This window comes from Eublepharis macularius, chromosome 4 (assembly GCF_028583425.1).
Source record: "Eublepharis macularius isolate TG4126 chromosome 4, MPM_Emac_v1.0, whole genome shotgun sequence".
Lineage (NCBI taxonomy): Eukaryota > Metazoa > Chordata > Lepidosauria > Squamata > Eublepharidae > Eublepharis > Eublepharis macularius.
The window spans coordinates 32,287,897-32,315,053 of record NC_072793.1 but is presented as its reverse complement, the minus strand read 5'-3'; the positions used below and the strand labels follow the sequence as shown (position 1 = coordinate 32,315,053).

The window sequence follows — 27,157 nt, the reverse complement described above, 5'->3', positions numbered from 1 at the left end:
ATTTCCTGAAAGAATATGAAGATAAAATAAGCATCTTGGTTTGTTGGATGGACTGGACCCTGAGTTTGTGTAGCTGGCCATTTCGGCTGCTGGCAAGAAGCTGTTCTAGGTGTTGGAAAGGAAAGGCCTGCCACCCAAGGTCTGCAAGAGAGAAAGGTATTATTATCCAGGATAGACTGTAGATTATTAGTGATATATTAGACTAATTTGAGCTGGAAGCTGCTGGTAGTTTTTTGTTGTTATCTTTTGGCGGTCTGCCTTGTAGTAGGCTATTTTTTGGGTACCAGTCTGGCATTGTGGATCTGTTTCTTTGCTTCATCGGGTGGGTATTATTGTAAATCCTTCAGGTATGAGTCCCTGAGCAAGGAACTGGAGCAAATGCCACTGTAATTTAGTGCTTGGTTGCAGATAATAGACTTTGTGGTGTGCTCAGGGAGGGAGCTGAAAGCATACAGATATGTGTAGTGGTTATTGAGTTTCAGCATAAAGTGATGCTTTATGTGTCCTTCATGGTTGTGTTGATGGTATGGGAAGTGACGTTGAATACTTCACTATTTTCAGCCTTGTGTCTTTCACAGCAGCTTAGGGTGTTTTTTTTTAACCCAAACTGTGTCAAGCAGAAGAGATTTGAGGAATATGGTTCTCCAAATGAGAATCCATTCTATTTGGCATGCTTATGCCTGACATCCGGTTTGCAGCCCATCATGCTGGCATTGACACGTAAACGCAGGAACCGTAGGCTCTCAATACAGCAGAGCTGCAGTTCTTCCAGAACGAATATTCTTTGTTCCAGAACGAATATTCTTAAAACTCTTCATCTGGATTATGTTTCTGAGAATCCCTGTTATTAGTAACCGTATAGCACTCTTTAAAATGCAGTCATATTTTACATTCTTTATTTTGTTCAGAATGAGGAAGGTCACTATTAATATTTTAAAATTCCAAATGTAAACATTCTCCCCCTCCAGATAGGTTAACCTGAGTGAAAGCGCTTGGCCGCCCATTTGAATCTGGGTCTCCCCAGTCTAAATCCAATACTATAGTCTATACACCACCTGGTCATTATTGTTCTGTAACATTTCCATTTTACAGATGGGGCAATTGAGGCTGAGAGAGACCACCCAGTGAGTTTAAGACTGAGCAGGGCTTTGAATGCAGTTTTCTGAAATCCAATGTCAACACCTCTTATTCAGGGCATGTTTTGAAAGCACCTAATGCAGCCACTTTGGTGAAGCGAAGCAGGTCCTGATCTGCCGCAGTGCTTGGATGAAAGATCATCCGGGATCCCTATACGTGCTGCCTTGAGCTCCAAGGGAGAAATAGGATATAAAAATAGAAAATAAAATTAATCAGATTGTGTGGTGGTGAATCACACAGCAATTTAGAGCAGGTAGCCTGCTTCTTGGATTAAATCATGAAAAGGACTCCCTTCACCTTCTTCCCCTGCCAATCCTAGTAAAATCTTCTGGGTGAAAAAATGTGAGAACAAAGTCTGCTTGCTTAGGAGTTTTGAAAGGAAGGTGCCACCGTTACATCCCTCCCCTCCTTCCCCCGCTGCCATCCTATGTGTAACAGAACAAGGAGTGGGAGTCGGACAGGGCTTGGACATAGTGGCTATACTATTGTTGGAGACCATGATGTCATCGTCCTTGGGTTTCTTGGGCTCCTCATCTCTTGCAAAGCAATGAAAGACTGATGGGAGAGAATAGGGGAAAGGGAGGAGGGAAGCAGTCTGACACAGAGACTCGAATGTACTTTAATATCCTTTGTAAGTCTGGCCCTTCTGGCTGAGAAAAGATCAAGCAGGGTACTGCCTACGTACTATTCCAAATTACAAATGTGTGGAGGATGGATCTGTCGACACATGTTAATCACAAAAGATGGTCATCATCTTCGTGCCCTGTGCGTGACTTTCTGAAGGCGTCTGACTGGCTGCTGTTGGACTAGATAGCTCTTGATCTTGTCCAGCCATGCAATTCTTATGCTTTGGATCCAAGATCTCAGCCATCTTCTGAGGCACTTTCTAAAATACCTTATCCAGGTGCCACAAAACAAAAGTGTGCAATTCTTGCAATGGGAAGCTCACCGTCTAGTTTTGTCTCCCCGTTTACTCTATTCCACCTTATTCTTTAAGGGGACTCCTCTGCTTTGAACCATTCTCTTTGAGCCCTGTAGTATGCTTAAAGGAGAAACTGGCTTTCTTGCTACTTCTCTGGACTTGCCATGTACCCTTAATTCTTGTGTTTGCCTTGAAGGTGCCGGATAAGGAAGGAGGGAAAGCGCATTCCATTCTTATTCTCCAACTCTCCTAGATAAATGCATGTGGTGGAAATGCACGAAGTTGCCATGAATATGCACACTCCCTCTAAGAGATTAAAACAAAACTGCAGGGGGGATTCTTCCTCACACTTCAGATGAGATGAGGCTGCCCTCCTGATGTTGATCTGAACAAGCTTAGGCTCCTTGCCAGAGCTTTATGGCAAAGACCTTTGCCTGTGCTAAACCCCCACTGTTTCTGCAAGCCTTGAAAGCGTATTCAGACACTACATCCCAGTTGTGCTACCAAAGGATGAGCTGTTTGGAACAGGTCTCATGTCACTGCACTCCAACATCATCAACTTGGTTTGTGCACAGTTTTGTGCGCAGCGGAAGCCACAGGCCGCGTCACCACCATATCTCTTTCCCTTCCCCCAATACCTGTCTGCAGCCATCATCACTGGAGTTTGTTGTGTTCTGAAGATGCAGCTATTAGCTAAATGTAATAATTTAGGGGTGAGATAAAATGACACCACAACGAACGCTTCTGACGCCAGAGGGAGCTCCTGCAATCTGCAGTGAGAATAATGCCTCCTTGAAATGGGGTGCATTGTCCCTGGAATGTGTCGCTGTTTATTATTTAGTCTAGAAAAAAAACCTGGTTGATTCAGGGGCATATTGATTTCAGGCCAGCCTATTTAGGCTTCATTTTGAGCTAGGCTAACAGGGTGGCATGAGAAGTGGTAGAAGCAGGCAATGCTATTTTTAATTCAATGAGCCCCTCACAGTTGCAGTTGTCCATCTTTCCTGGGTCTATTGTGTGACGCTTTAAAAAAAAAAGTTTCCAATGCCTCTGTGTCCACAGTGGGGTTGAGCCTTTGACAGGCAATTGTGTGCTCTCTCCCCTTTCATTTCCTGGCCTTTCAGTACCATAGCCCCTTTGGCTTGTCCTGCAAGTCCTTCCCAATCCTTGTTCACAAAGAAAACGGGTATGAGATTTCCAGTTTCTGGCGGGGAATATGTGGCTATTCATATTGGGGCAGAGGGGAGCATACAGTAAATAATCTCAGCTCTGACCAATGATAAACTCATGTGTGGTTAATTGTCACAAGCACTCCTGCACCAGGGCAATGGTGATCATGCATGGAGAACCAGGGCTTTTTTTTCTGGGAAAAGAGGTGGTGGAACTCAGTGGGTTGCCCTCGGAGAAAATGGTCACATGGCTGGTGGCCCCGCCCCCTGATCTCCTGATCTCTGCTCGGCGGCGCAGAGGGCAATCTCAACTGCCCTCTGTCTGGAGATCAGGGGGCGGGGCCACCAGTCATGTGACCATTTTCAAGAGATTCCGGAACTCTGTTCCACCACGTTCCTGCTGAAAAAAAGCCCAGTGTAGAACTATGAGCCCAATTGGTTTCCTGCATACTGTTGCAAGGGCAGATGACTGCCCACTTACACTGTGCAGAGAGACATTTTACATCAGTTTCTTGATGCATGATTGACATTTGGTCTACTGCCTTGGCACGTGGTGCTAGTGGAGGTGCAGAAACACTTATGCATGGTGTTTCATTTTACTGACCACCTAGGATGACAATGGCCGTTTCCTCACGTCCTTAAAATTGCGGCACACTCCCGGAACGCTGGCAGCATCTTTGCGCGATATGCGCGGAAAAAATGACCTGTGTCCATTTTAAACAAAAAAATTGCGCAAAGAAGCTGCCAGCGTTCTGGGAGTGTGCCACTATTTTAAGGACGCGAGGAAACGGCCAATGGCAGAACAAAAAAACATACAAATTAGACATAGCTATCATCTGTACCGTCACTGATTCCAGAAAAAATTTGCCACCACTTTAGTATCTCTCCAACACTTTACATATTTGTGAAGCGATTGGCAGTTGCAGTCGCAAACTCTGCTTGCCAGATCTGCGCTGTTATTAGTGCCTACACATCTAGTGCTACTTTTTTAATTATTTGAACATATTATCCTACCCTATAACCCTGAAGTTCTCAGGGCACCTTACAGCAAACAGCAAACTCTCATTAAAATAAGAATTATGAAACTATTGGTATGCTGGAGAATATATAACCAAATTACTAATGATAAAAACACCGAAACACTAGGAGCTGCCCAATAATATTGATTTATTCTGTAATTATGTAATGTATCTAAATGTAGGGATTTCATTCTTTTTGAAATCCTACCCTTTCACCACTCCTATTCTAAAATCTCTAATTATATAAGATCCTTTAGAGTCTCTGGCATCTGACTTCTATCTTCAGATCCTCTCCGCTCCCCCCCCCCCCCCCGATTTAGAACAAACCATTTCATCTTTTTCTCCTATCCAAATTTGCATACCAGTAAAAATGAGGGCAGATTCTGTGTCTGCTTTCCCTGAAGGGATTTACATTTTTTTTCACTCATTAATTCATCTTTATCAAAGGTTTTTGAAGGCTTTGGTGTTAAGGTACCAGGGAAAAAAAACCCAGATGCAACCAACCGTTTCTTGACAGAAAAGACCATTGGGCATCCCAACTTCTGTTAGGAGCCCTGACTTGTCCAAACATCACAGTTGTTTTCAGGTGTGCAAACAACACCTGTAGCTGAGTGGCTTTGGGATGGTAACACAGTCCTCCCACCCGTCTCTCCCCTAAGCACTGCTTCCCTGGTTTTTCAAATGACAATGGATATATGCTGGAACTGTCCAGTGCACTCCCCCAGAAAAAGCCCTGGCTATACTGAATATTATTTATTTATTTATTTATTTATTTATTTATTTATTTATTTATTTATTTATATTCCACCTTTCTCACTGAGACTCAAGGCGGATTATGTAGTGTGAGGTTAGTACAATCAGTGGCAAGGACAAGGACAGGCATTTCCATACAGTGTCAAGAACATTTCCATAAACAATGTCATAAGGTAAATGAATACAAGTTTACAAAGACATATAGGGTTGCCAGCCTCCAGGTAGTGGCTGGAGATCCGGAATTACAACTGGTCTCCAGGCCAGAGAGATCAGTTCACCTGGAGAAAAGGGCTACTTTTGGAGGTGGACTCTGTGGAATTATCAAAAAGAGTCCAGTAGCACCTTTAAGACTAATCAACTTTATTGTAGCATAAGCTTTCGAGAATCACAGTTCTCTTCATCAGATGCTACTACAGACTAACAAGGCTAACTCCTCTGGATCGATGTCTATGGAATTACGTCATGCCAATCTCTTTTCCCTCCCCAAACCCCACTTTCTCCAGGTTTCTCCCCCCAGATATCCAGGAGTTTCCCAACTTGGAGCTGGCAACCCTAAAGACATAGCATTAGCAAGGATCCAATACGGGGTTGAAGAATTTCTGAAACAGAACATAATCAATTCTAGGACTTACATTAAACAGCCGAAAGCACAAGTAGTACATAGGAGTACAAATTTAAAACAACAGATAATATGTAAGGCAACATAATGGTGAAATCTGTGGTTCCTAACTCATTAGCGAAACATCTGGGGCTCCTTTCCTACAATACCGCCCTCTTAGCTGAGAAAATGTCCTTTTTGAATAATTCAGTTTTGCATTTTTTGCGGAAATCCAGGAGCGTGAGGGCTCTCCTGACCTCCTCAGGCAGGCTGTTCCACAGGGTAGGGGCCACCACAGAGAAAGCCCGTATTTTGCCCATGTATAGGCTGGCAACTGCAAGAGACCCTGTTCAGATGAGTTTTGATTCCACGAAAACAGAATCAAAACTGCCCGCATCTGTTTTGGAAATAGTGATGTGAGAAATCACGCCAAAAAAGCTGCCAGCATTCAGTGAGTGGGGCACTATTTTTAGAACATGGGGAAACGGCCTTTGTTTCCAGTCTCCCAGGATGTCAATCAAGTGGGAATCAGGCAGTTCATGCATAGGTAGGGTGCCCCTGTATTTTCTGACCGAGGTTTCTGATTGACAAGCATACATTCAACAGGCACGACATTTTCTATCCCTGCTTCTCTGCTGCTAAAGAGTGCCCCTGTTAGATTTCTGGTGGCAAGTCCTGTGTATGCTTTACAGCCTCCCCTGCTGAACTCAATAGCTGAAACTGCATCCATAGCCCTGAGGCCCTTCCTCACTGCCCACGTAGGCAGCTGATGGTCACAGGGCTCTCAAACTCCTCTCTTTCCTTGTCCTAAGCTCACTGTGGGGGCTGTGGCAGCTGCCCTTCTTGCACAAGAAGCAGATCTCCAGCAATTAACCTCTTCTCTTGGAAGCCCTCCTTTTCTCCGGCAGGGCTCCTTTGCCTTTGATAGCTGTGCAGTAAGCAGAAATTCAGCAGGCAAAGTGTTTCTCCTACATTCACATTATCCTTTCGGCCCGTTCTATGCATTTATTTGCTGACGGAGTGGCTGCTAGGATCAGGCTGTTTTTGTGCAAGATGACCGTTTCCCAAAATAAAACTTTCTTGATCTTCAGTAATGGGGTCCCACTGCAAGGAATCAGCCTCATCTCTCTCTGCAGCACTGGCTGTGTCTACATGAGTAGCATGGGGGGTGGGGGGACATGTCTGCTTTGCTCCTGGAGAACCTTGGGGAGCAGAACCAATGAGATAGGACATGCCAGTTTTATCCGGTTGAGTCCCTGGCGTAGGAATGACTGCAGAGCACTTTGAAGATGAAAAGTCCTTAAAAGACCTAATTATTCCGATTCCATTTAGTCTTCCCTAGTTTCTGCTCTGCCAGGCCGACAGTGTCAGCTAAGTTTGTCACGCACATAGTGCAATCAGTTTCTTGAGAGTGGTTTGCATTGATACACCTATTTACTAAACATTTTGATTGTCCTCAAGGAAAACCACAAGTTGCTGGGAAATTTCTTTCCAGCCCATATTTGCATATATGTCAATGAGTCCACCTCTCATTCATTCTTCCCTGTTTCTCCAACGGAGCTTGTGTAGCTTCCCCTCTAAGTGATGCAGTACCCCCTTTATTTCTGCCAGCATCTTCCAGGCAACAGGAGCAGAGCAAGACAGAAGCTGAACACCAAAGAACTGGAAGAAATTTGAATGCAAATCACACCAAATTCTCAATAGCAAGCCTGGGAAAATCTTGCTGAAACTTTATCACAGCCAATGAGGAGGAGGGATGTCAGGCGTCTGCCGCAGATGGCATAACCTTCAGAGGCCTCTAGCCTTCCTTTATCACTCCGTGATGCTCTTTACCTCCGCTCAAACTCAGTTACTAGGATTTGTGGTATGACTGCCTAGCTGCTGCCTGTGCTCTCAATTTGATACTTTAATGCTAAGCCAGACGTGCAAGAAATGCCCCCCCAAAAAGGCAGGTAACTTTTCTCCTGGGATATCCCAGCTGTATTATTGTGAGGTTGATGGTGCTGTCATGACACACAACCCACTGGTCCCACAGTCACCCCACCTGTAATATGAATTAGAAATAGACCAACATGAATTGAAAAACCTGTAGTGCAAATGGCCTGTAGGGACTGGAGGCACTGAAGTGAGTTCTAACTTCCCAAATAAGCCCTATGCAGATGTGTCATTTATTTATCTTGCCTACTCCACTGGCTGTGGTTATGAAAATACCTCGCTGAGTAAATCAGACCAAAGTTCAATCTAGTCCAGCTGAGAACTTCCTAAATGGGTTGTGATGGTGATGGCCACCCTCTGTTTGGAACTAGAAATCAGAAGTAGACTGGTTACAAACAGGGCTTTTTTTTCTGGGAAAAGAGGTGGTGGGACTCAGTGGGTTGCCCTCGGAGAAAATGCCCTCCAAGGGCAATCTCAACTCCCCTCTGTCTGGAGATCAGGGGGCGGGGCCACCAGCCATGTGACCATTTTCAAGAGGTTCTGGAATTCCGTTCCACCGTGTTCCCGCTGAAAAAAAGCCCTGGTTACAAATATATGCGTGGTTTGCTTTTAACTTTCAGTTTGCTGAAACTCTGCTGATTTCTGTTTAATGATTTCTGCCATCGTATCGAATTCAGCCTCCTTTGGTTTCCTGCAGTTATTTTGCTCCCACCTGAACTTTCAGTTCCTTCCTCTGCCTATCCTACTTTGTCACCCTCATTTGCGCCATTTCTATCGCCTCTTGCTCTTTCTGTCTCATCTATCTGTCCTCATTTGTTGGACTTGCGTATCTCAAGCTTCATTCTTTTGTAAGACTAATGAAAAAGAAATACTTGAAAGGATATTGTGATGCACCAAGATTTACTCCCTAGCAACTGGGTTTAGGATTGCAGCTTCAACAAATTACTGTCTTTAGTCTTAGCAGGGAGGTCAATGGAACATGGAATAGGCTTAAGGGTGGTGCAGTGGGTTGCACTCTGCCAGCGTAATCTATCTCACAGGATTGTTGAGAGGATAACATGGAAGAGGGGAGAAGCATATATGTCGCCCACAGTTCTTCCCAAGAAAGACAGGATAAAAATGTGATAAATAAGAGGAAGAGTCATGCAAAATCCGCTGAGTTTAAGACTGGAAGTTCACTAGTGTAGTCAGGACTGATGAATGAACATATTTGCAGCCCATCCCCTATCTTGCTTGCCATATTAACTTTTGTTTACCCTCTGCCTATCTTGGTATCCTGAAGTGAAGGTCCTGTGGATGAGAGATTGTTTGTTATTGTGTCTGTATAATTACATTGCAGAGTAGATCCTCACTATCAAGTTTCAATAGATCCTTTTGCAAAAGGTGCAAATTGTTTCAAATCCACTTTCACTGATTGGGAAAAGAGGAACCCATTTTTGGCTTCTCCCCACTACCATGATGTTTGTTCTGGTTTATTTACAATAGACTGTTGTAACATGGCACTGAACTATTTTGAAAGCAGCGTGTAATTGAATCATGATGTAGTACCATGTTCTATAAGTTGCTTTTTCTTGACCTGCATGTCTAATGGCAGGTTGTTTTTTTTCCAGCCAGCAGTTTATTGGCTCCCCAGTGTCACATGATATGATGACATGGAAGTCACTAGGGATGTGCAATTCGGGTTCGGAATTTGGCAAAAATACCAGACTTTACCTAATTTGTCAGATGCATCTGACAAAGAGAGCTGTGGTTCTCGAAAGCTTATGCTACAGTAAAGTTGGTTAGTCTTAAAGGTGCTACTGGACTCTTTTCAGTTCTTCTGTTGATTCCCTATTATTTTGGCACTGAATTCTCAAATGAAACACTCCGTTGTTATATGGAAGAAAAAGAATTACATTGCTTTAATTGTAAAGGACCTGGGATCTAAACAGGCTAAGTAAAGTTTGCATACATGGCTTAGAAATATAGAAGGTCTATGGTTGTTGTGGGTTTTCCGGGCTGTATTGCCATGGTCTTGGCATTGTAGTTCCAATACAGCCCGGAAAACCCACAACAACCATCGTTCTCCGGCTGTGAAAGCCTTCGACAATACATAGAAGGTCTTCTCTTCCTTAAGAGAGACACTTCATGCTACCAAGAAAATTGAGTGTTTGGAGGAGGTGGGCAAGGTGAAGGGGAATGTCAGACAAATACAATTGCTATATTCATAACCCCTGCCGCCCCCTGCCCATGGAGCAAAAATGCCAACCATCTGGTCCGTGGGCTTTTCCCTGGCAGCAGGAAAGTTAGTGAGAGGCGTCAGCAAAATGTCCCGGCTCTACACTTTTCTGAGCACCAGGCTCTATAAATGGGAGCGTTATCAGAAAGGCACTGACCCAGGAGGAGCTTCAGCAATGGGGACCAGGTTTTCTCCTGCTTGGGATATGGAAGTGGTGTGATGAGCCGTTGAAGAGATTCTGGAGACGGAAGGGATTGAATAGCAGGTTTACTGGGGGAAAGGGGAAATGAAGAAAGGGAAGCAACTACCAGGCTGGCGCCCATGGTGAAGGGTGCCATAGAAGGCAACGCTGAAGGAGTTGGAGGAAGAAGTGGAAGGGATGGGTCAGGCACTGTCCTGTGCACAGCAAGGTTAGTCTGCACCATCACTCTCTGTTCTGCAAGCAGATGGAATGGGGAGGGAGAGGAAGCTCCGTGCTCCTGGTCATAGAGGTGATCCTGGCCGGAGAGTCCAGAGTTGCTGCACCTGGCAGAATCCTTTCTAACTCCTAGGAAACAACTCATTTGCAGGCTGATCAAAGATCTGTCTGTAGAATCCTTATGAATATAAACAAAAGTGAAAAAATAAAACATGTATGTTGATTTTGCCTCCTTATTTAGCCTTCCTTATCTAATAATGTGATGGCAAATCCAGCCTGCGTAATGGAAATAACTCCCTCACAGTTCTGGTTGTTGCAATCAACTTTTAATACATGTGTTCCAAACTGCTATCAGAGACAGGATACTGTGCAAGGGACCTTGTATCCTGACCCCCTTCCGATGAGCGGCTTTTCCGATGTCATTCACATTGCATGCCAAGACAATGATCTAAAATGGAATCCTACTGTTTGTATCTAAAATGCTTCTCTTCAGTCTTCAGGGAAGATAGAGTCGTGGATCCAGTTTTGGTTGCAGCCCGTGTTGAATATTTTATCTGAAAAAACTCCACATGATTCCACTATCTGTCAATATTCTGAACTGACATGCTTCTCCCCTTCCCCCCTCAGAACTCTTGGGATCAACAAAACGGCTGAATGTGAACTACCAGGATGTGGATGGGTAAGTAGTACTCTGATAAGAATGTGCTGTTGAGGTGGAAGTAAGCAGAGTGAGTTTACTAACTGAGAGCCAAGCTACAAGTGACGCCTTACACAGGTTGGACACTTGTCAGCTTCCCTCAAGTTTTGATGGGAAATGTAGGCATCCTGGTTTTACATCTTGGCTCTCCATTACATCTGCAAGACCAGGATGCCTACATTTCCCATCAAAACTTGAGGGAAGCTGACAAGTGTCCAACCTGTGTCAGGCGTCACTTGTAGCTTGGCTCTGATTCAAGGTGTGAATGTTTTGCAGTGGTTAGATGGACCCTCCCCTTCTATGTTTGTTTGTAGCCCAGAGTTCTGTCATTTGCTCTGCATGTGACTTTGATGCAGTCATTCCAAGATAGAATCCAAAACCAAGAGTGTAGGAAGGACCCCAGAGTGTCCTAAATCATGTGTCCCATTGGAATGATTGAGCAGAGCTTACCAAGAATTGAATGACTTAAGGACTGCAGGTGTATGTGCTTAGCTAGAGATGAAATTGCTTCTTCCCTGCTGCGGGGGAAAAAATGTTTTGCTAACCTCACTCTTGGAAAAGTACAGTAGTTCCCAAAACACTGACAAGCAATCACAATGGATTAAGGTCATAGGACGCATTAAAATTTAGATTATGCTGCTTTATGATTGGTATAAATCCTATATTCTTGTGTTTAACACTACTGGTGTTACTTATCTCTAGGCTTAGAAGTATGTGTAGCAATTTTTCTTCCCACTCCATTTGCTTCCCCAAGTCAGAATCACTGACAGATATTGGATCTAATTCCCACAGATTTTCAAATGGTGGTTGAGGGGAATGAAGCTTTGTCACACTTTAGTCCTATGACAGAGTCCTAGCGGTAAGGGAAAAGGCAAGAGCAAGCCAAACTTTAGACTGTGAATCAAAGCGCAGTCTGAGAGAAACATCTATACAAAGGGGCTGTCCAAGAAATGTGGTCTAGGAGCTTGCCAAATTCTTATAGCCAGCAGTTTCCATCCACGCTCAATCTTGCAGGCTTGGAACAAGCAACGTGCAAAACAATTAGGTAGAGAAGAGCAAGGCACGAAGTCAAGATATAGAGATAACGGCCACCAACCAGAGCAAACAACCAGGTGTTTGCTAAACTTGAAAGAGCAAATGTTAACAGAGCAAGCAAAAGGTCAGCCTGTCACAATGACAAACCAATCATGAGTGGTTTTTTAGGTGGCTGTGGGAGGTGCCTCAGAACACCTCAGGAAGACCTGTTGATTCCATGGATTGTTTCAGTGCAAGGTTTTGAGGAAATAGTTTTGCCAGTTCTAGTGTCTACCTTTGAAAAACTGCAGTTTAGCAGTCAAAATTGAAGGGATACCCGGGTCAACAGGCAGGGGGCAGCCTCCTCCCCAAGTCTGAGGCTATATGCAGTAACTCCTCAGGAGTTATAAAATATTTGAAAAAGCGACTACAACAGTTACTCTCAGGGCTTTTTTCTGGGAAAAGAGGTGGTGGAACTCAGTGGGTTGCCCGTGGAGAAAATGGTCACATGACTGGTGGCCCCGCCCCCTGATCTCCAGACAGAGGGGAGTTTAGATTGCCTAGAGATCAGGGGGCGGGGCCACCAGCCATGTGACCATTTTCAAGAGGCTCCGGAACTCCGTTCCACCACGTTCCTGCTGAAAAAAAGCCCTGGTTACTCTTAAAAATGCTTTTGCTTCTGATAGAGAAAAATGAAACGGTGTTCTTGGAGGCAACTATTAGGATAGATACAACTTGAAAAGCAGTAACGTACATGCTTTGGTACTGGGGCCACAGACGTCCCAGAGAAAGGAGGAGTGAGAGTTCTGTTTTCTTGGCAGGAAAGGCAGTAATCCCCCTTTTCTCCATAGACCATATATTAAATGCTGTGTATAGCGAACTAGCCAGGCAACAAGAATAAACTATACAAAACAGCTGAGGAATGTAGTTGGCTACAGTGACCTAACTCCCTTCTTTATTGCAATTATATAGGCTGTTCTGTAAATTAAACCCCCGCTCCAATTCCTTATTTGTATTCTAAACGCAAAAAGGCAATTAAGATCACTAAAAGCTGCATTCCTAAGCACACATCCATGGAAGTACACTCTACCGAAGTCAGCAAGACCGAACGTCAGCAGCATTGTAGCATTTGCTACTTTTTACAGACCAGCTTTGCAACAAGACCAGTTCTTTCTCAGATGGCCAGACCCAAATAGTAAGAAACGGAATACATTGCAGGGGTCTTTGTGTTGGGCCACTTAGGTATATATTGACAATGGAGATTTCTAAGCTTCTCCTTAGCTCTTTTTCAGGAAAAAGTGATTTGAGTAAGTGATTGAGCATTCTCTCACTCCCCAAATAAGAGTGTCTTTACGGTTGCACAACTAAATAAGATGGGGGGCATCTGTGATTAGATTATTCATGTTCTCTTAAAAGCTAATACCAATCCCCTTCCCCCACTGGACTGAAACCATTGTACTAGAGGACTTGAGCCTAACAACAACAACAGCAACAACATTTGATTTATATACTGCCCTTCAGGACACAGAGCGGTTTACAAAGTATGTTGATATTATCACCACAACAATCACCCTGAGGTGGGTGGGACTGAGAGAGCTCTGAGAGAGCTGTGACTGACCCAAGGTCACCCAGCTGGCTTCAAGTGGAGGAGTGGGGAATCAAACCTGGTTCTCCAGATTAGAGTCCCACGCTCTTAACCACTACACCAAACTGGCTCTCTAACCTCCTGCCCCTGCCTCAGAATTGTTATTTCTAAATAAGAGATACTTGCGGGATTTCCTCATAGGGTAAATAGCTAAATTTGTAGGGTAACGAGTTAAAAAATCTTCCTCCCTGCACCACATTTCAGATCTGAATCTTGCCTCCCCTGAGCTTTTTTCATCAAGAAAGGCAGACTATAAGTACAGTAAGTAAATAAGGACCTAATTTTTTATAATGTGGGAGCTCTGCTTATAGATGTCCCACCACCCTCTCATTTCATTTGGCAAGTCTCAGAAATCTGGGCCACCATAATTTTCAGGCTATGCAAAAGTATCTAACTGAATGGAATGAATTAGCATCACTCATTTATGTGATTGCCATTTTATTTATTAATTCGCTACACTCATGGACCGCCTTTCTCACAGGCTCAAAGATTTACACAGTGTAAATCAATATAATCAATACGAAGAGACATCCCATAACCAATGCTCTCGGACTACAATGACAGAAACCTGAATAAGCATAGCATATTAGATATGATACTTATTCACACCCTTACCACATGACTGCTAAAGCTGAAATATCATCAAGGCATCGGCATACAAAGGATTAACAAACTTTCCTCATTGTATCCAAATGTTATTTTTTTCTATTTGGATTTGCTACAATAGCTGTATCGAATTAGAATCGAATACCTTTATTGGCATAACAGGACATACATATGCACAGTCAGCAAGGAGACAACAAAAAAAAAACCCTTGCCCCATCACTTAAACCATTCTCCTCTTCAATGCACAACAAAGAAATTTAGCCACAGACTCAATTTTTTATGTGATTTCCAATAGTAAAGGCAGCAAAAGAAGGAGCCGTAAAGAGCCTTCCTGTCTGACTCCCTTTTCAGTTTCTGGAGTCAAGGCAGCATTCTCAGGTTAGCCGCAAGACAAGGCATTTACGGCCATCTCATTTGCCCCGTTGCCATTATTGGCTGAACAATCTGCGTTTTTGAGCAGTATGGCAATACTAACTGTGCCAGATTTAAGAGTTAATCAGTACTTCAATAATTCATATCTAGCAAATGGTGACTAATGGTGTTGACAATGCTGTTCTCATTGAGTTTATTCCCTTTGCTGCAGAATTTCTGTTGTTTAAGAGAGTTTGTTTAATGTCTGCAACAAGGCATTCCGTCCTTTTTGCTGACCCAACCAAAAGGACTAAGGCAGAACATCTGCAGTGCTCAGGGAAACAAAATCAGGAAGCAAAAGCAACCTTCCTCCTAACAGTGGGCACCTGAATTGAGGGTTCATGTGTCCTTTTTGCCAGTGCCCTGTTGCTTCTTCATTGTGGCAGAGTTTAGCAAATGTTGCAAGGTAGCAGGGTCCTCTGCTCGAACCATGTTCTTGGGCTTCTCTGCCTTTAGTTGCTGTGTACCAGTCAGGTGAGGCTTTCCTCATTGTTGCTCCTGATGAATTTCTGCCTGCCATGCTGCTGTCACAAATGCAGACGTCCTTCTTTAAAGAAACACAGAGGCAACCCTACCCTAAGAAAGTTGCTTGTTGTCCCCAAGGTAGAAAGTTTCCTTGTTCGAAAGGAATGGAAAGCATCTGCGTTTTACTCCGGGCCGGCAGGCTGCCCGTAAGTGCTTCGGGACCCACATGCTGCTTACCCCTGCTAGGCAATGGCAAGATGGGCTTCCCAATCCCATTCATCAGAGTTCTTTGGGCCTGCCTCTGGAATGGGCACAGTGCCCCCTTGGAGCCTTTGGCCAGTCTCCTGGCTGCAAGGATCTTTTCTTCCCACAGAGAGGTTACCCTGGGGATAATTGGAACATCTAGGCCTGCAGCAGAGGCACAGCAGGCGGTGACTGCTAGCTGGCTGCCCGGGGTTAAGGAAGAGACCTCCCTTGTGGGTACCATAATTATGCACTAGGAGTTTTCTCTGGGATCTCGCTCTAAAGTGCCTGCTATTCATGCCTTCCCCTCCCCTTCAGACAGGCTCCTAGTCTAACGGTACAACAGCTTCCAATCTGCCATGGCAACCCTCGGTCCCTTGCAGTTCCAGAGGCTGGGCTGCAGCTGCTTGCTCTCCACAGTCTTTGAGCCTCGCTGGCGATAATGCCCCTGCTTTGAAGCCTCAGAGCTCCCCATTGCCATGGGAGGGGGCATTGGTTCCCGTGGGCTTTGAGCCTGCCTGAGTCTTTTGGAATGAATGAAATCAGCACTGAGCAAGAGGAAGGCAGGAGCTGGTAGGGGGGGAGGACTCTGGATAAACAAGTCTCTTTCACAGGCCAGGAACACAGGCGCTATTCATTCTCACTGGCCTCACACACTTGGGCAGTAGGAAGGCCATGCTGGGAGAGAGACGGCCACAGCCAGGGCAGGCTAGGAGAGTTGAAACAGGGCAGAAGGGATGTGTCACGCCCGGGAATAGTGTGTCATCTGTCCCCAGGCAAATGATGGCAATATTGGTTTTTCTGTCTGCCTTTTCTGTTGCTGCCCAGGGAGCCACCCTGACTTCCTGCAAGGTTCCTTTGACTTTAAGAGGGGCCAGGCAGAGAGAGGTTTGAGGTATGCGCCTTGTCATTTTGGAATTTGGAAATGATTAGAAAAACTGCACAGGCAGAACTTCTCCTTGCATGGTAATTATTAAAGATGCCGGAGCACTCAGTTAAGTTGGGCATTAACATCTTTACAAATCAAAAACTCAAAAGCTTGCATACTTTATATCAGGTTACTTGTTTTATAGCCACTGTTTCCGGAGGCAAACGTAGCAACAGGTGTCTAAACCAAACCTACCCGAGGCTGAGTGGCCCTTCTTTGAAACACACTGAGGGCCAAGCTACACATGACGAATGACACTTGAACAGCAAGTGTATTTCTCCCTGTTCACTTGCCCTCCACTAAATCCACTTGCCGTTCAAGTGTCATTTGTCATGTGTAGCTTGGCCCTGAGTGGAGAAGGAGAATGGGTATTCATTGCCAGTTTGCATTTTTGACCAGAAACTATTTGATGAGCTTCGTTCTCGGCCTGTAACTGAGCTATCCTGTCTCTATGGAGCCCTAACCATATGAGATTCTAGTCACCTTTCTCCTTATGTCTACTGAGTGTTCCTCCCTTTGGGGTGTTTGCTTTCATGGCCATCCAAGGATCACTGTGGAATATATAGAGTTGGGCCACTTTACTGAGGTAACTGAATTACAGCTATAGTTCTTAGACACATGAGGAGGGGAAAAATGGTGCTATAACAGTACTAGGGTTTCCAGGTCCCCTTATCCTCCCAGTGGGAGTGGGGGAGACCTGGCTTTTACCTCCATCTTCCCCTCTTTATCGTGCAGGCACAGGAGCGTTCCTGCATTTCTCAGCAGGCTGATTTGGACCTCAAATGGGCCCAATTTGGCCCATTTGGGGCCCCAATCAGCCTGCGGCGAAACACAGGAGTGCTCTTGGGCAGTGCGATGACGTCAGTGATGTCACACCAACCCGGGAGCGCACCCGGGAGGCCTGTTCCCGTGTCTTCTTCCTCTGCCGGCCAGGTAAGTGGAGGCGGGAGGTAGAGAGTGAAAGTGGGGGATCGCTGCCCCCACCAGAAGAATGAGATCCCTAAACAGTTCCCTCAAACAGTGGAGTCAGATGACTGGTATCTGCATAATAGTCAGTTGAATACTTACTGCATAGCTTCCATAACTGTGTTGGGACACAAGGTTATGCTAAACTGAACTGCTGTCAGGACTGCCAAGAGCCTCCATGTCCTACCCCCAGCAAATATTCTGCCTTCACATTCAGAGGAACACACACACAATGTTTGAGTAGCATAAGTATGTTGGTCCTACGACCCAATGGAACCTTACCTGGCTCTCTAGATACCTAAAGTGATCCCAGAATGTTGTTTCCTTGTCCCTCCCCCTCCCCCAGCATCCTGTTTCGTTTCTGTGGATGTCCAAGAAAGTGTGATCATTGTAAGCTTAACCACTTGGTTGGTGGCTACAGACAATCCTCCCCTCATGTGATTCAAGGCACTCTGCTGTGAGATTTTCTGCCATTACACTTTTGTTCCCAGTTGTTTGGATCCATTTGACCTTACTGGTGTCAGAATACAGGTGCGAAGAGTATGGTGCCTAGAAACGGTCAACACGGAAGCATAGGTTGGGCAGCCTGGCTTGCGAGCTGTGGAGTTTGCTGCACCTTACCACATCACGCTCCCTCTTGTTCTCAGGTTTTCAGCACTACACCATGCAGCCCTGGTTGGGAGCTTGGAGCTCATTTCTCTACTATTGGAGGCACAGGCCACTGTGGATATTAAGGATATCAATGGTAAGCAGAGGTTTTTGCCTCAGAATCCACTCTTGCTGAAGGAGCGAAAAACTTGTTTTTGTCCCCGCCAACAGTGTGTGGGAATGGCCATATGTTATGAAGGGAAGAGTGCCTTGTGCTGCTGTAGAACAGGAAAGAATGTTCCCAAGGCAGTACAGTTGGATTAATATTTTGGTATAATTAACAGGAAGCTTCCCACCCAGCATCCTCTTTTCTCACAAGACAATGCCATTTTTTAAACCTCCCACTGTTTGTGGCCAAAGACCTGAGACAGGGCTGTCAAAACGAGCATCTCATTTAGCTGCTTGGCTTTACTGGGGCCATCCCCTTGTACGGTGGCCTTGTAGTTACCACATTGGGCTGTGCATCTTCCCTCCCCACATTGTCTCCCTATAGGAATGCGCCCACTACACTATGCAGCGTGGCAAGGGAAGGTGGAGCCCGTGCGCTTGCTACTACGGGCAGCTGCTTCAGTCAACATGGCATCACTGGATGGACAGATCCCATTGCACCTTTCTGCACAATATGGCCATTATGAGGTGGTGAGTATTAGACCATCTGAAGCAACGGAGGCTGCCTCTGTTGGTCAGTTCTACACCAATGCCAACAATCCCAAAGCTTTCTACCGTCGCTCACTACCACCGTAGTCATTTTCTTACATGTTTCACCCGTGTCCCATAAACTGAGAGCTATCCTGTAATGCCACCATGTTAGCAAGTGAGATTTCTTTTGGAAACTGCATTGAATAACATCCATCACTCAAGATAATCACATCCAGCTAGGATTTTGTAGAAAAAGGAAGGGGAAAATGGCAAAAGTAATCTGGGTATGAGAAAGACCAAGAATCTGTGGTACTATTCACCCTGGGTTAGAACCATAAATTGGGCGGTGTCTATTTTGCACTACGAAAAACAGAACCCCACAGCAGTGGCTAGGAAGTGCATATTTTACTCAGTTTCATTGGAGTGGGGGGAGAACAGTGAAAACAACATTTGAAAGCAACACACACACATTTGGCAGTTCTGTCCCCTTTCCTATTGGTTTCTAAGCCTTCGTTAGCTATTACCCTGACATTTCCAAATGTCTGTACTTTAGAAGCCTGATTTCTTTCTTTTTTAGTGTAAGCTGTGATTCTCTGGATGCTCGGTGCTCTGTTAGATAACAGATCCCGTACAAACACGATAAACTTGTAATTGTGGGGAGCATCCTTTATGTCCACTTTATAAAACAGTTCCTGCCTCCCTTCCCTACCACAGGGAAAAATGTTTCTGAAGGAGGCGGATGAGAACACCAGGAGTTGATCTTTACTCTGTAATGATTATCCTAGAGAAAGACTTGAACAGTTTGTTCTCTAACACAGGAAAGTTGCCTAGGAAGAATTTGAGAACCTCAGACTGATTTGAGTTAGACTTCTAGGGTTAGACCGAAAGAAGAACAGCAAAGGCATGTATGAGGCCCAGCATGAGCAGCAACGTAGCTGTGTTTTGCTGTGAGTTCTTAGTAGGGCCCCTCTTGCAGGAGCGCTTTGAGATTTATCTGTATGGACCGCTGGGAATCATGGAGCTGGTTTATTGGATTAGATGGAGAGTAACTGCTGGATTTTTTAAATTTTGTATTTTCTTTCCATGTCCCTGACCTTCGTCCTGCAGTCGGAGATGCTGCTGCAGCACCAGTCCAACCCATGCCTTGTCAACAAGGCTAAGAAAACACCGCTGGACCTGGCATGTGAGTTTGGAAGGCTGAAGGTAAGTGGAAGCTGCTGGTGGCATTGAGGAAGATTTGTAAGACCTGGTCACAAGCCAGCTAGGTGACCTCGGGTCTCTCTCAGCCCCACCTACCTCACAGGGTGATTGTTGTGGGGATAATAATAACACACTTTGTAAACCACTCTGAATGGGCATTAAGTTGTCCCGAAGGGAGGTATATAAATCAAATGTTATTAATGTTATTATCAGGGCTTTTTTTCTGGGAAAAGAGATGGTGGAACTCAGTGGGTTGCTAGCACAGGGGGCAACTCCTGGGAGGAGGTGGTGCCCCTAGTACCACATGCGCAAAGTGCGCACATGTTCCCGGGACCACGCAATGACGTCACTTTAGGTCAGCTGGAGCAAGGGGGTATTTTTTTAAAGTTTAAATTGCCCTCAGCAAAAATGGTCATATGACTGGTGGCCCCGCCCCTGGATCTCCAGACAGAAGGGAGTTTAGATTGCCCTCCACGCCGCCCCAGTGGAGATCAGGGGGTGGGGCCACCAGTCATGTGACTGTTTTTAAGAGGTGCCGGAACTCCGTTCCACCACGTTCCTGCTGAAAAAAAGCCCTGGTTATACTGAAAAGTGTTTTGACCCTAATCCACTCTACTGTGTATGAAGAGTTTGCTATGAACATACAAATAGTTTACCACCTGTGAAGAACTAGAGAGACAATGTGGGGTGGAGTGTTGAAGTGAACCTGGGGAGGCCGAGATTCAGATTCCTGCCCAGTGTGAAACTCACAGGGCCGGCCACTCTCTTTCAGCCTGACCTACCTCTAAAAGGTTTCTGTGAGGATGAAACAGAGGAAGGGAGAACCATGTATGTCGCAGTTCTGAATACCTTGGAGGAAGAGAAGAATAAAATGTAATAAATAAGTGAAATAAACCCATATCGTTCCACTTTCTCAATGGAACGACAGCATCACGACTCCCTGAGAGGTTGCTGGCATGGGTACATTCTATGTGGGACAATGGAGTCAGTTCTTCATACATCCTTAGCAGCCCCCACCGTGCAGAAATGGTTTTCTCTGGCAGCCCATTATGAAGCGTTCCAAAGGGCTGCATCGTAACTCCCGGCATTGGACTCTGGAACGTAACAACCTCTCAGTCCCCTCTGCATCCTGGCTGCCCCAGATCCAGGACCTTCCCCACCACCACGCCCACAGGAATCCAGACAGTGGCTGAGCCACGTTAATCCCTCCAGGCTATGAAGGCAAGCTTCAAGGCCAGCTGAGATAGGAGGCCTGGAATTCCAACCTGGCAATGCTGGGAGGTGGCCATGGATTCCTGTCTCCAGCATTTAGGACAGGTGCAAAGTCTTCTCAGCATTCCTGGGGTAGAAAGCTTCCCCCTTAGCAGAAGGGGACAACAGCAACACTGCAAACATGTGTGTACTTGGGAATAGTAGCCAGAGGGATCGCGCAAAAAGGAGGTTATGGAATGACAACATTTATTTCCATCCCAAGGCAGGGGGGTGGCTTGAATGTCTCTTTTTACAACATATAGGCTATAAATAGCACAAGAAATCTATAGTCTCTTACACACCCAGATCCTCTGGGTGTGCAGGCTGTGCTTTATTTGTCTATGTGTAGGTGTTTATGTGCTCCCTATGGGTGTGGCCTGCATGAACCCCAAACCCTTTTAGAAAAAGTCCCTTGTAAAAGGAATTGTTCTTGCTGTAGTGACTGACCTTTCCCAGTTAACTACCCCAGGACCTGCTTTTGTGTCCTCTTTGTGCTCCCACCACATAGAAGCAGTTGTGAAGAATGCATGACCTGCAAAGAGAAGTTGAAGGAACTGGACAGGTGCAGTCTGGAAAAGAGAGGGTCAAGGCAGATGGTGACAGTTAGGGTAACCATCTTCCAGGGCTTTGAGAGTTTTAAAACAAGGCAGTGTCTATACCCGCATCTCAGTAAGGACCCAAAGGTGTTTACATCATTCTCTTCTCCATTTTATCCTCTCTACAGTCTTGTGAGCTAGGTTAGGCTGAGATTGTTTGTGACTGGCCCGAGGTTAGCCAGTGAGCTTCCATGGCAGAGTGGGAATTCGAACCTGGGTCTCCCAGATCCTAGTCCAACTATTACACACTGCTCTGGCTTTGTAGGATAGAAGGAGTGGCATGTGCAGAGAGATTGTCTCCCCTCAGAGATCCAGACGAGTCAGCCGTTTTAGTCTGTAGTTGCAAAATAGTAAAGAGTCCAGTAGCACCTTTAAGACTAACCAACTTTACTATAGCATAAGCTTTCGAGAACCACAGCTCTCTTTGTCAGATACTAAGAAATTCAATTCGAGTTCCTGCCTCCCCTGATACCTTAGGAGCTGCACAACAGAAATTGAATAAGGTGTTTTTCCTTCACCCTAACATCTCCAAATTGGAAGCTGCTTCACCAGTTGAATATGCAGACATGCGCCTTGCCCCAGAAGAACAAACAATTGGCAAGACTAAAATGGCAATCCTAATTTTTTAAAATTGCTTTTGCAAATGCATAAAGTGAAAAAAGAAAGTCATGGGAACTGGCATTGGTGATCTTTATTAAGGAAATTCTAGGGGCGCATTTGTAGGGAAAATATCTACAGAAAAATTGCAGAGATTTCTCAACTTGTTGTGGTGTTCCTCTGTGAAACTGATGCTGCTTTCAGAAGTCACATTACGCCAACATGAAGCAGCTTGTTGCCCATCTTGCAAGCAAAGGGCAACGAAGGAGTCCTAGTTTAATTCCAATGTGGGTTATTTATGACATATCAATGCAGGTCCACAGGTTAACTGGAGCTGAATTTCCCTTCCCCACCATAAAACCCGGATTCTAAATCATAGTTTGATCCAGATTTAAGAATCTCAAAGCAGATGAGTGATAGAGCCCATTCTCTACCTCTTCAGTAGAACTGGGAAGAATAAGCCAATGTATACTGTTGGGCAAAAGAGCCAGGACTGTGGCAATCATATTCCACGATATGCTTTCAATAACTATCATTCTGCCTGTCCCTTTCCTTTCCCTACTGCCATCCCCACCTTTGTTTGCCTTAGGTGGCCCAGCTGCTTCTGAACAGCCACCTGTGTGTTTCTTTGCTTGAGGGACAATCCAAAGACACCACTGACCCGAACTACACAACTCCTCTGCACTTGGCAGCCAAGAATGGGCACAAAGAGATTATCAGGTAACTTCTTCACACTCGGCTGTTGCCCAGGGGTGGAAGTGTTGGGAGACAACTGCCGTGGTCAGCTTCAAGAGGCCCTGGCTTGATGGGCTAGACTTAAAGCACAGGACCTTGCCACTGCTCTTAACTGTTCTGTTCAGAACCTCCCTTTCCAACAGCATGTCCTTACTCCCACGTAGACTTTGTCAGCAAACATTTCTGTGTATTTCACAGTCCAACAGAAGGGAGTGGATACTCTTGGCTCTGGCCTCACGTTGGGAGGAAAGGAGTGGCTCTCCCATATACCTATGGGATGAAGAAACACAGAGAATGCTGCACTTGTCAAGACCGTTCTACCAACTGTTTCTACATAGGGAGATAGAAATAACTCGCTGGAGGTTCAGTTCACCTGTTACCAGGCCCTTGTGGTGAATAAATGAGCTGTTGGCTCGATGTGTGTTGTTCTATGCTGGGAACTTAACAGGAATGCGCAGGCCCAATTCAGAGGTTGTCGTCCCGTTTCCCCCCCCCCCCCCCACTCACACACATTTCAGATTTGGACCAGGGGTATGGGGAGACAGAGGTTAACTCCTCCCTTCTGGTACAAATTTCCCAATCTGAAACAGCCCCAAAGAACTACTCTTTGTCATGTTGAGGTAAATTACTTGGAGCCCTCAGTATCCATAGAGCCAGTTTGGTGTAGTGGTTAAGAGTGCGGGGCTTTAATCTGGAGAGCCGGGTTTGATTCCCCACTCCTCCACTTGAAGCCAGCTGGGTGACCTTGGGTCAGTCACAGCTTCTAGGAGCTCCCTCAGCCCCACCCACCTCACAGGGTGTTTTGTTGTGGGGATCATAACATACTTTGTAAACCGCTCTGAGTGGGCATTAAGTTGTCCTGAAGGGCAGTATATAAATCGAATGTTGTTGTTGTTGTTATTATAGGTTTTCCCAGTGAGGTGAATAGTGACTCCCTGGGGTTGTTTCAAATTGGGAAAAGTTTGTAGAGTGGGACGCTTAAAAGCCCCCTCTCCATGTATGCCATGGTCGCAGTATGAATTGGGCCTATGATGTGACCCTGAGTATTAAATTCCCAGTACAGAACTCCCAGGCTACGTTTGTCAAAGCCCATGTGTGAATCTATTGAACCTTCTGTACTTTCTCCATCAGAGCAAAGCAGCAGTATACAGTTGCTAGACTTTTCAGAAGTAATTGTTTACACCACGATTAAGCATAAACTCTACAGTATCAATATCATAAATTATCATGAAAACCAGTATGAAAATACGCACCGTATCCTTTTACTGATTCATTCCTCTTGCAACACAGATAACTTCCCTGACGATTTCCTATATCTGCCTGCCACCTTCCTCCCCTTTTCTTCCTAGTTCCTCAGCTGACACATAAGTAGATATCAGCATTTTGGCATCCAAGCCGGAGTAAATTGTTCCACCTTTTGGGTGCTGGTGCTGAATGGGGATATATTCCCTCCTCACAGGCAGCTTCTGAAAGCTGGAATCGAGATCAACAAGCAGACAAAGACGGGCACCGCCCTGCATGAGGCAGCACTGTATGGGAAGACCGAGGTGGTGCGCCTGTTACTGCAGGTGAGGGGAAAGTAAAGCCACAGTCAAGGTTGCTTGGTGATCAGTTGCTTGGTGATCAAAAACCTGAGAGAGGCCACAAGCTTTAGAGTGGCAATCGAAACAGGAAACAAAGAGTGGGACTGAAAATCCACAAGGACGAAAGACTAAACTAGACAAGATGGCATTCCCCAAGTCCGCCCAGGGATGTGCTGCCATTTTGTAGTAGTGAGTTTTCATTGGAGAACTGCTTTTAACAAGTGCTGAAGGGGCCCAATTCTGGTCAGGACCACCACGAGGCTCCTCCCTTCCCCAGTAAGCCATTTTTCCAACCCAAAATGATGCTGGGCGGGTTTGTGGCAAACAACACCCCAGTATTATTTCAGGTTGGGAAAATGGTGCATGGGGAAGTAGGAGCTCCTTGCCTCCTCCTCCTGTTTTGTGGTGGTCCCAATCCAAACTGGGTCCCCTTGGTGCTATTAAAGGGACAGACTCAGGGACGCCCGTCTTGTCTAGTTCAGCCCTATGTAGACTATCCATGGGTCAGTCCTAAACAGAGCACATTAGTGAGTTATTCAGGCATTTGACAGGCACAAGAATAATGCAGTCCTCAGTCACGCAGATGAGTGAGAAAGAGAGCCAACCTCGGGTTCAGTTCTAGTGTGACAGGAAGTGTCTGCAAACTCTATTACATAGGGGACAGATATTTTACATCATTTATGTAGCACTTTTAATAAACACAGTGTTTTATTTACTCTGCTCTATTCATCAGTACAACATTCTTGTGAAGGAAGCTAGTGAAATTCCAGTGGGAAGCAGAGATACTGTGTATATATGTAATGAAACCAAGGCCTCCTACTGAGTTCTGAGCAGGATTTTGATCAGATCCAAGGCCATCTCAGCACACTCTATCACTGTTCAGATCTAGGTTGCTTCCACACACGTTGGATAATCTACTTTCAATACCCTTTAGTGAACATTTGGAACTGCTTTTCCATGTGTGGAACAAAAAATCCACTTCCAAAGGATTGCTAAAGTGCATTGAAAGTGCATTATTCAACGTGTGTGGAAATGGCCCATGTTACACTTTTTATTGCATTTTTATTGTGCCTTTCCTCTAAAGAGCTCAGGATAGCAGGTGTGGTTTTTTCTTCCCCTGGTTTATCCTCACAGCCATCCTTGTGAGGTAGGTTAGGCTGAGTGAGGGAGACTGGTCCAAGGTCTTCATGACTCAGTGAGGAATTGATCCTGAGCCTAATCTGTCATTCATACCAGTCCATTGTACTTAGCTGGCCGACAGCCCTTTGCCTCAACTCAGTTTTTCCCAGCTTGTGAGAAGGTGGCCCATGCTGGGTGGAGATTGGGGCCCTTTTTGTCTAGAAGGCTCTCTTGAGTGTCCAACCAGCACCCAGGATTGGTTCTAGCTGAGTCAAGAGCTCGTATTGTGCAGCTGAGCACAGGGAAAGAATTCCTACCAAAGGGAGACCGCCCCCCCCCTTTTCAGGCCTTTCATTAACCTTCTATCTGTGAATAGGGCGGCATTGATGTCAACATTCGCAACACCTACAATCAGACGGCCCTGGACATTGTAAACCAATTCACCACCTCACATGCCAGCAAGGACATCAAACAACTCCTGCGAGGTGAGCAGGTCAAGGCCTATTCTCAGCCGGGACTGGGTGCTTTGGGGAAATGGATATGGTCTTAACAGTGAAATATCTCTGGTAACAACAGAAGGCCTCAGGGGTTTCAGCCCCATCATTCTCAGCAAAGGCAAGACAAGATTCCTCATAGAAAACAGGTGGGGGGAGATGCTGGCTCCAGCGTTTGGGAATGTTCAGGCTATGCAAAACAGGAAGAAATAAACACACAGGGAATAACATAGACCTTGTTTCTTTTCTGCCCATTTCCCTGCTTGTCCTTTGCATGCTCTGTCCCCCCTCTTTCCTTTGTCTTCAGAGGCATCAGGAATCCTGAAAGTCCGAGCTCTGAAGGATTTTTGGAATCTCCATGACCCAACGGCTCTGAACATCCGTGCTGGAGATGTCATCACGGTAAGAGATTGCCGAGACCATTTAAACGCTGCGACAGCTGAAATTCACCCCGTGCAGCACTCCTGTGTCATCCTCACTTTGGTCTAGGCCTGTGCGTAGACCCAGCAGATGCAGGAAAGGCGAATGTATTTTTATTTTGCATTAATTATATCCACAATACGGAAAGTAGGAACAGCTCTTCTTAGGTTCTTATGTGTCTAACTGCAGTCAAGAATGTTTAAGAAGGACACGTATACAACAATCAAGATTCCCCAGAGTAGCAGAAATAACAGCAGAATAGGATATGGCATATGACTAGGGCTATGCTACTCTTTGGCTGATTACGCACACGTTGGATAATGCACTTTCAATGAACTTTAGCTATCGTTTGGAAGTTGATTTTTTGTTTCACACTCGAAAAATTCAGTTCCAAATGATCTCTAAAGAGGATTGGAAGTGCATTATCCAATGTGTGCGGAATCAGCTTTTGTTTCCTTGAGAGCCAGTGTGATGTAGTGTTTAGAGTGTTGGACTAATATCAGTGTCTTCATTCTGCCGTGAAGCTCGCTGGGTGACTTCAGGCATGTCATTCTCTCTCAGTCTAATCTACCTCACAGGGTTGTTGTGACAGGGAAAATGGCCCTGCCTTAATCCACTGAGCAAATCACACACAGACTGCCCACAGTCCCTGGGCTGTTTCAGCTGCCAAAAAAGCACAAGGGAGAAGGCAGGAATTCCTCCTCCTCTCATGCAATGGTCTTGAACTGCAT

At 45.4% G+C, this 27,157-nt stretch overlaps 1 protein-coding gene across 2 annotated transcripts in view; it reads left to right on the top strand.

The window, feature by feature from the left end:
* Positions 1-27,157, top strand: part of CASKIN2 (CASK interacting protein 2) — a 115,931-nt gene that overhangs the window by 66,491 nt on the left and 22,283 nt on the right. For both annotated transcript variants that reach the window (XM_054976181.1, XM_054976180.1), the window contains exons 3-10: positions 10,797-10,848; positions 17,792-17,889; positions 18,286-18,431; positions 19,539-19,634; positions 22,665-22,795; positions 24,270-24,378; positions 25,889-25,997; positions 26,314-26,408. In XM_054976181.1, coding sequence (XP_054832156.1) covers positions 10,797-10,848; positions 17,792-17,889; positions 18,286-18,431; positions 19,539-19,634; positions 22,665-22,795; positions 24,270-24,378; positions 25,889-25,997; positions 26,314-26,408 — 836 coding nt within the window. The remainder of the gene's footprint in view (positions 1-10,796; positions 10,849-17,791; positions 17,890-18,285; positions 18,432-19,538; positions 19,635-22,664; positions 22,796-24,269; positions 24,379-25,888; positions 25,998-26,313; positions 26,409-27,157) is intronic.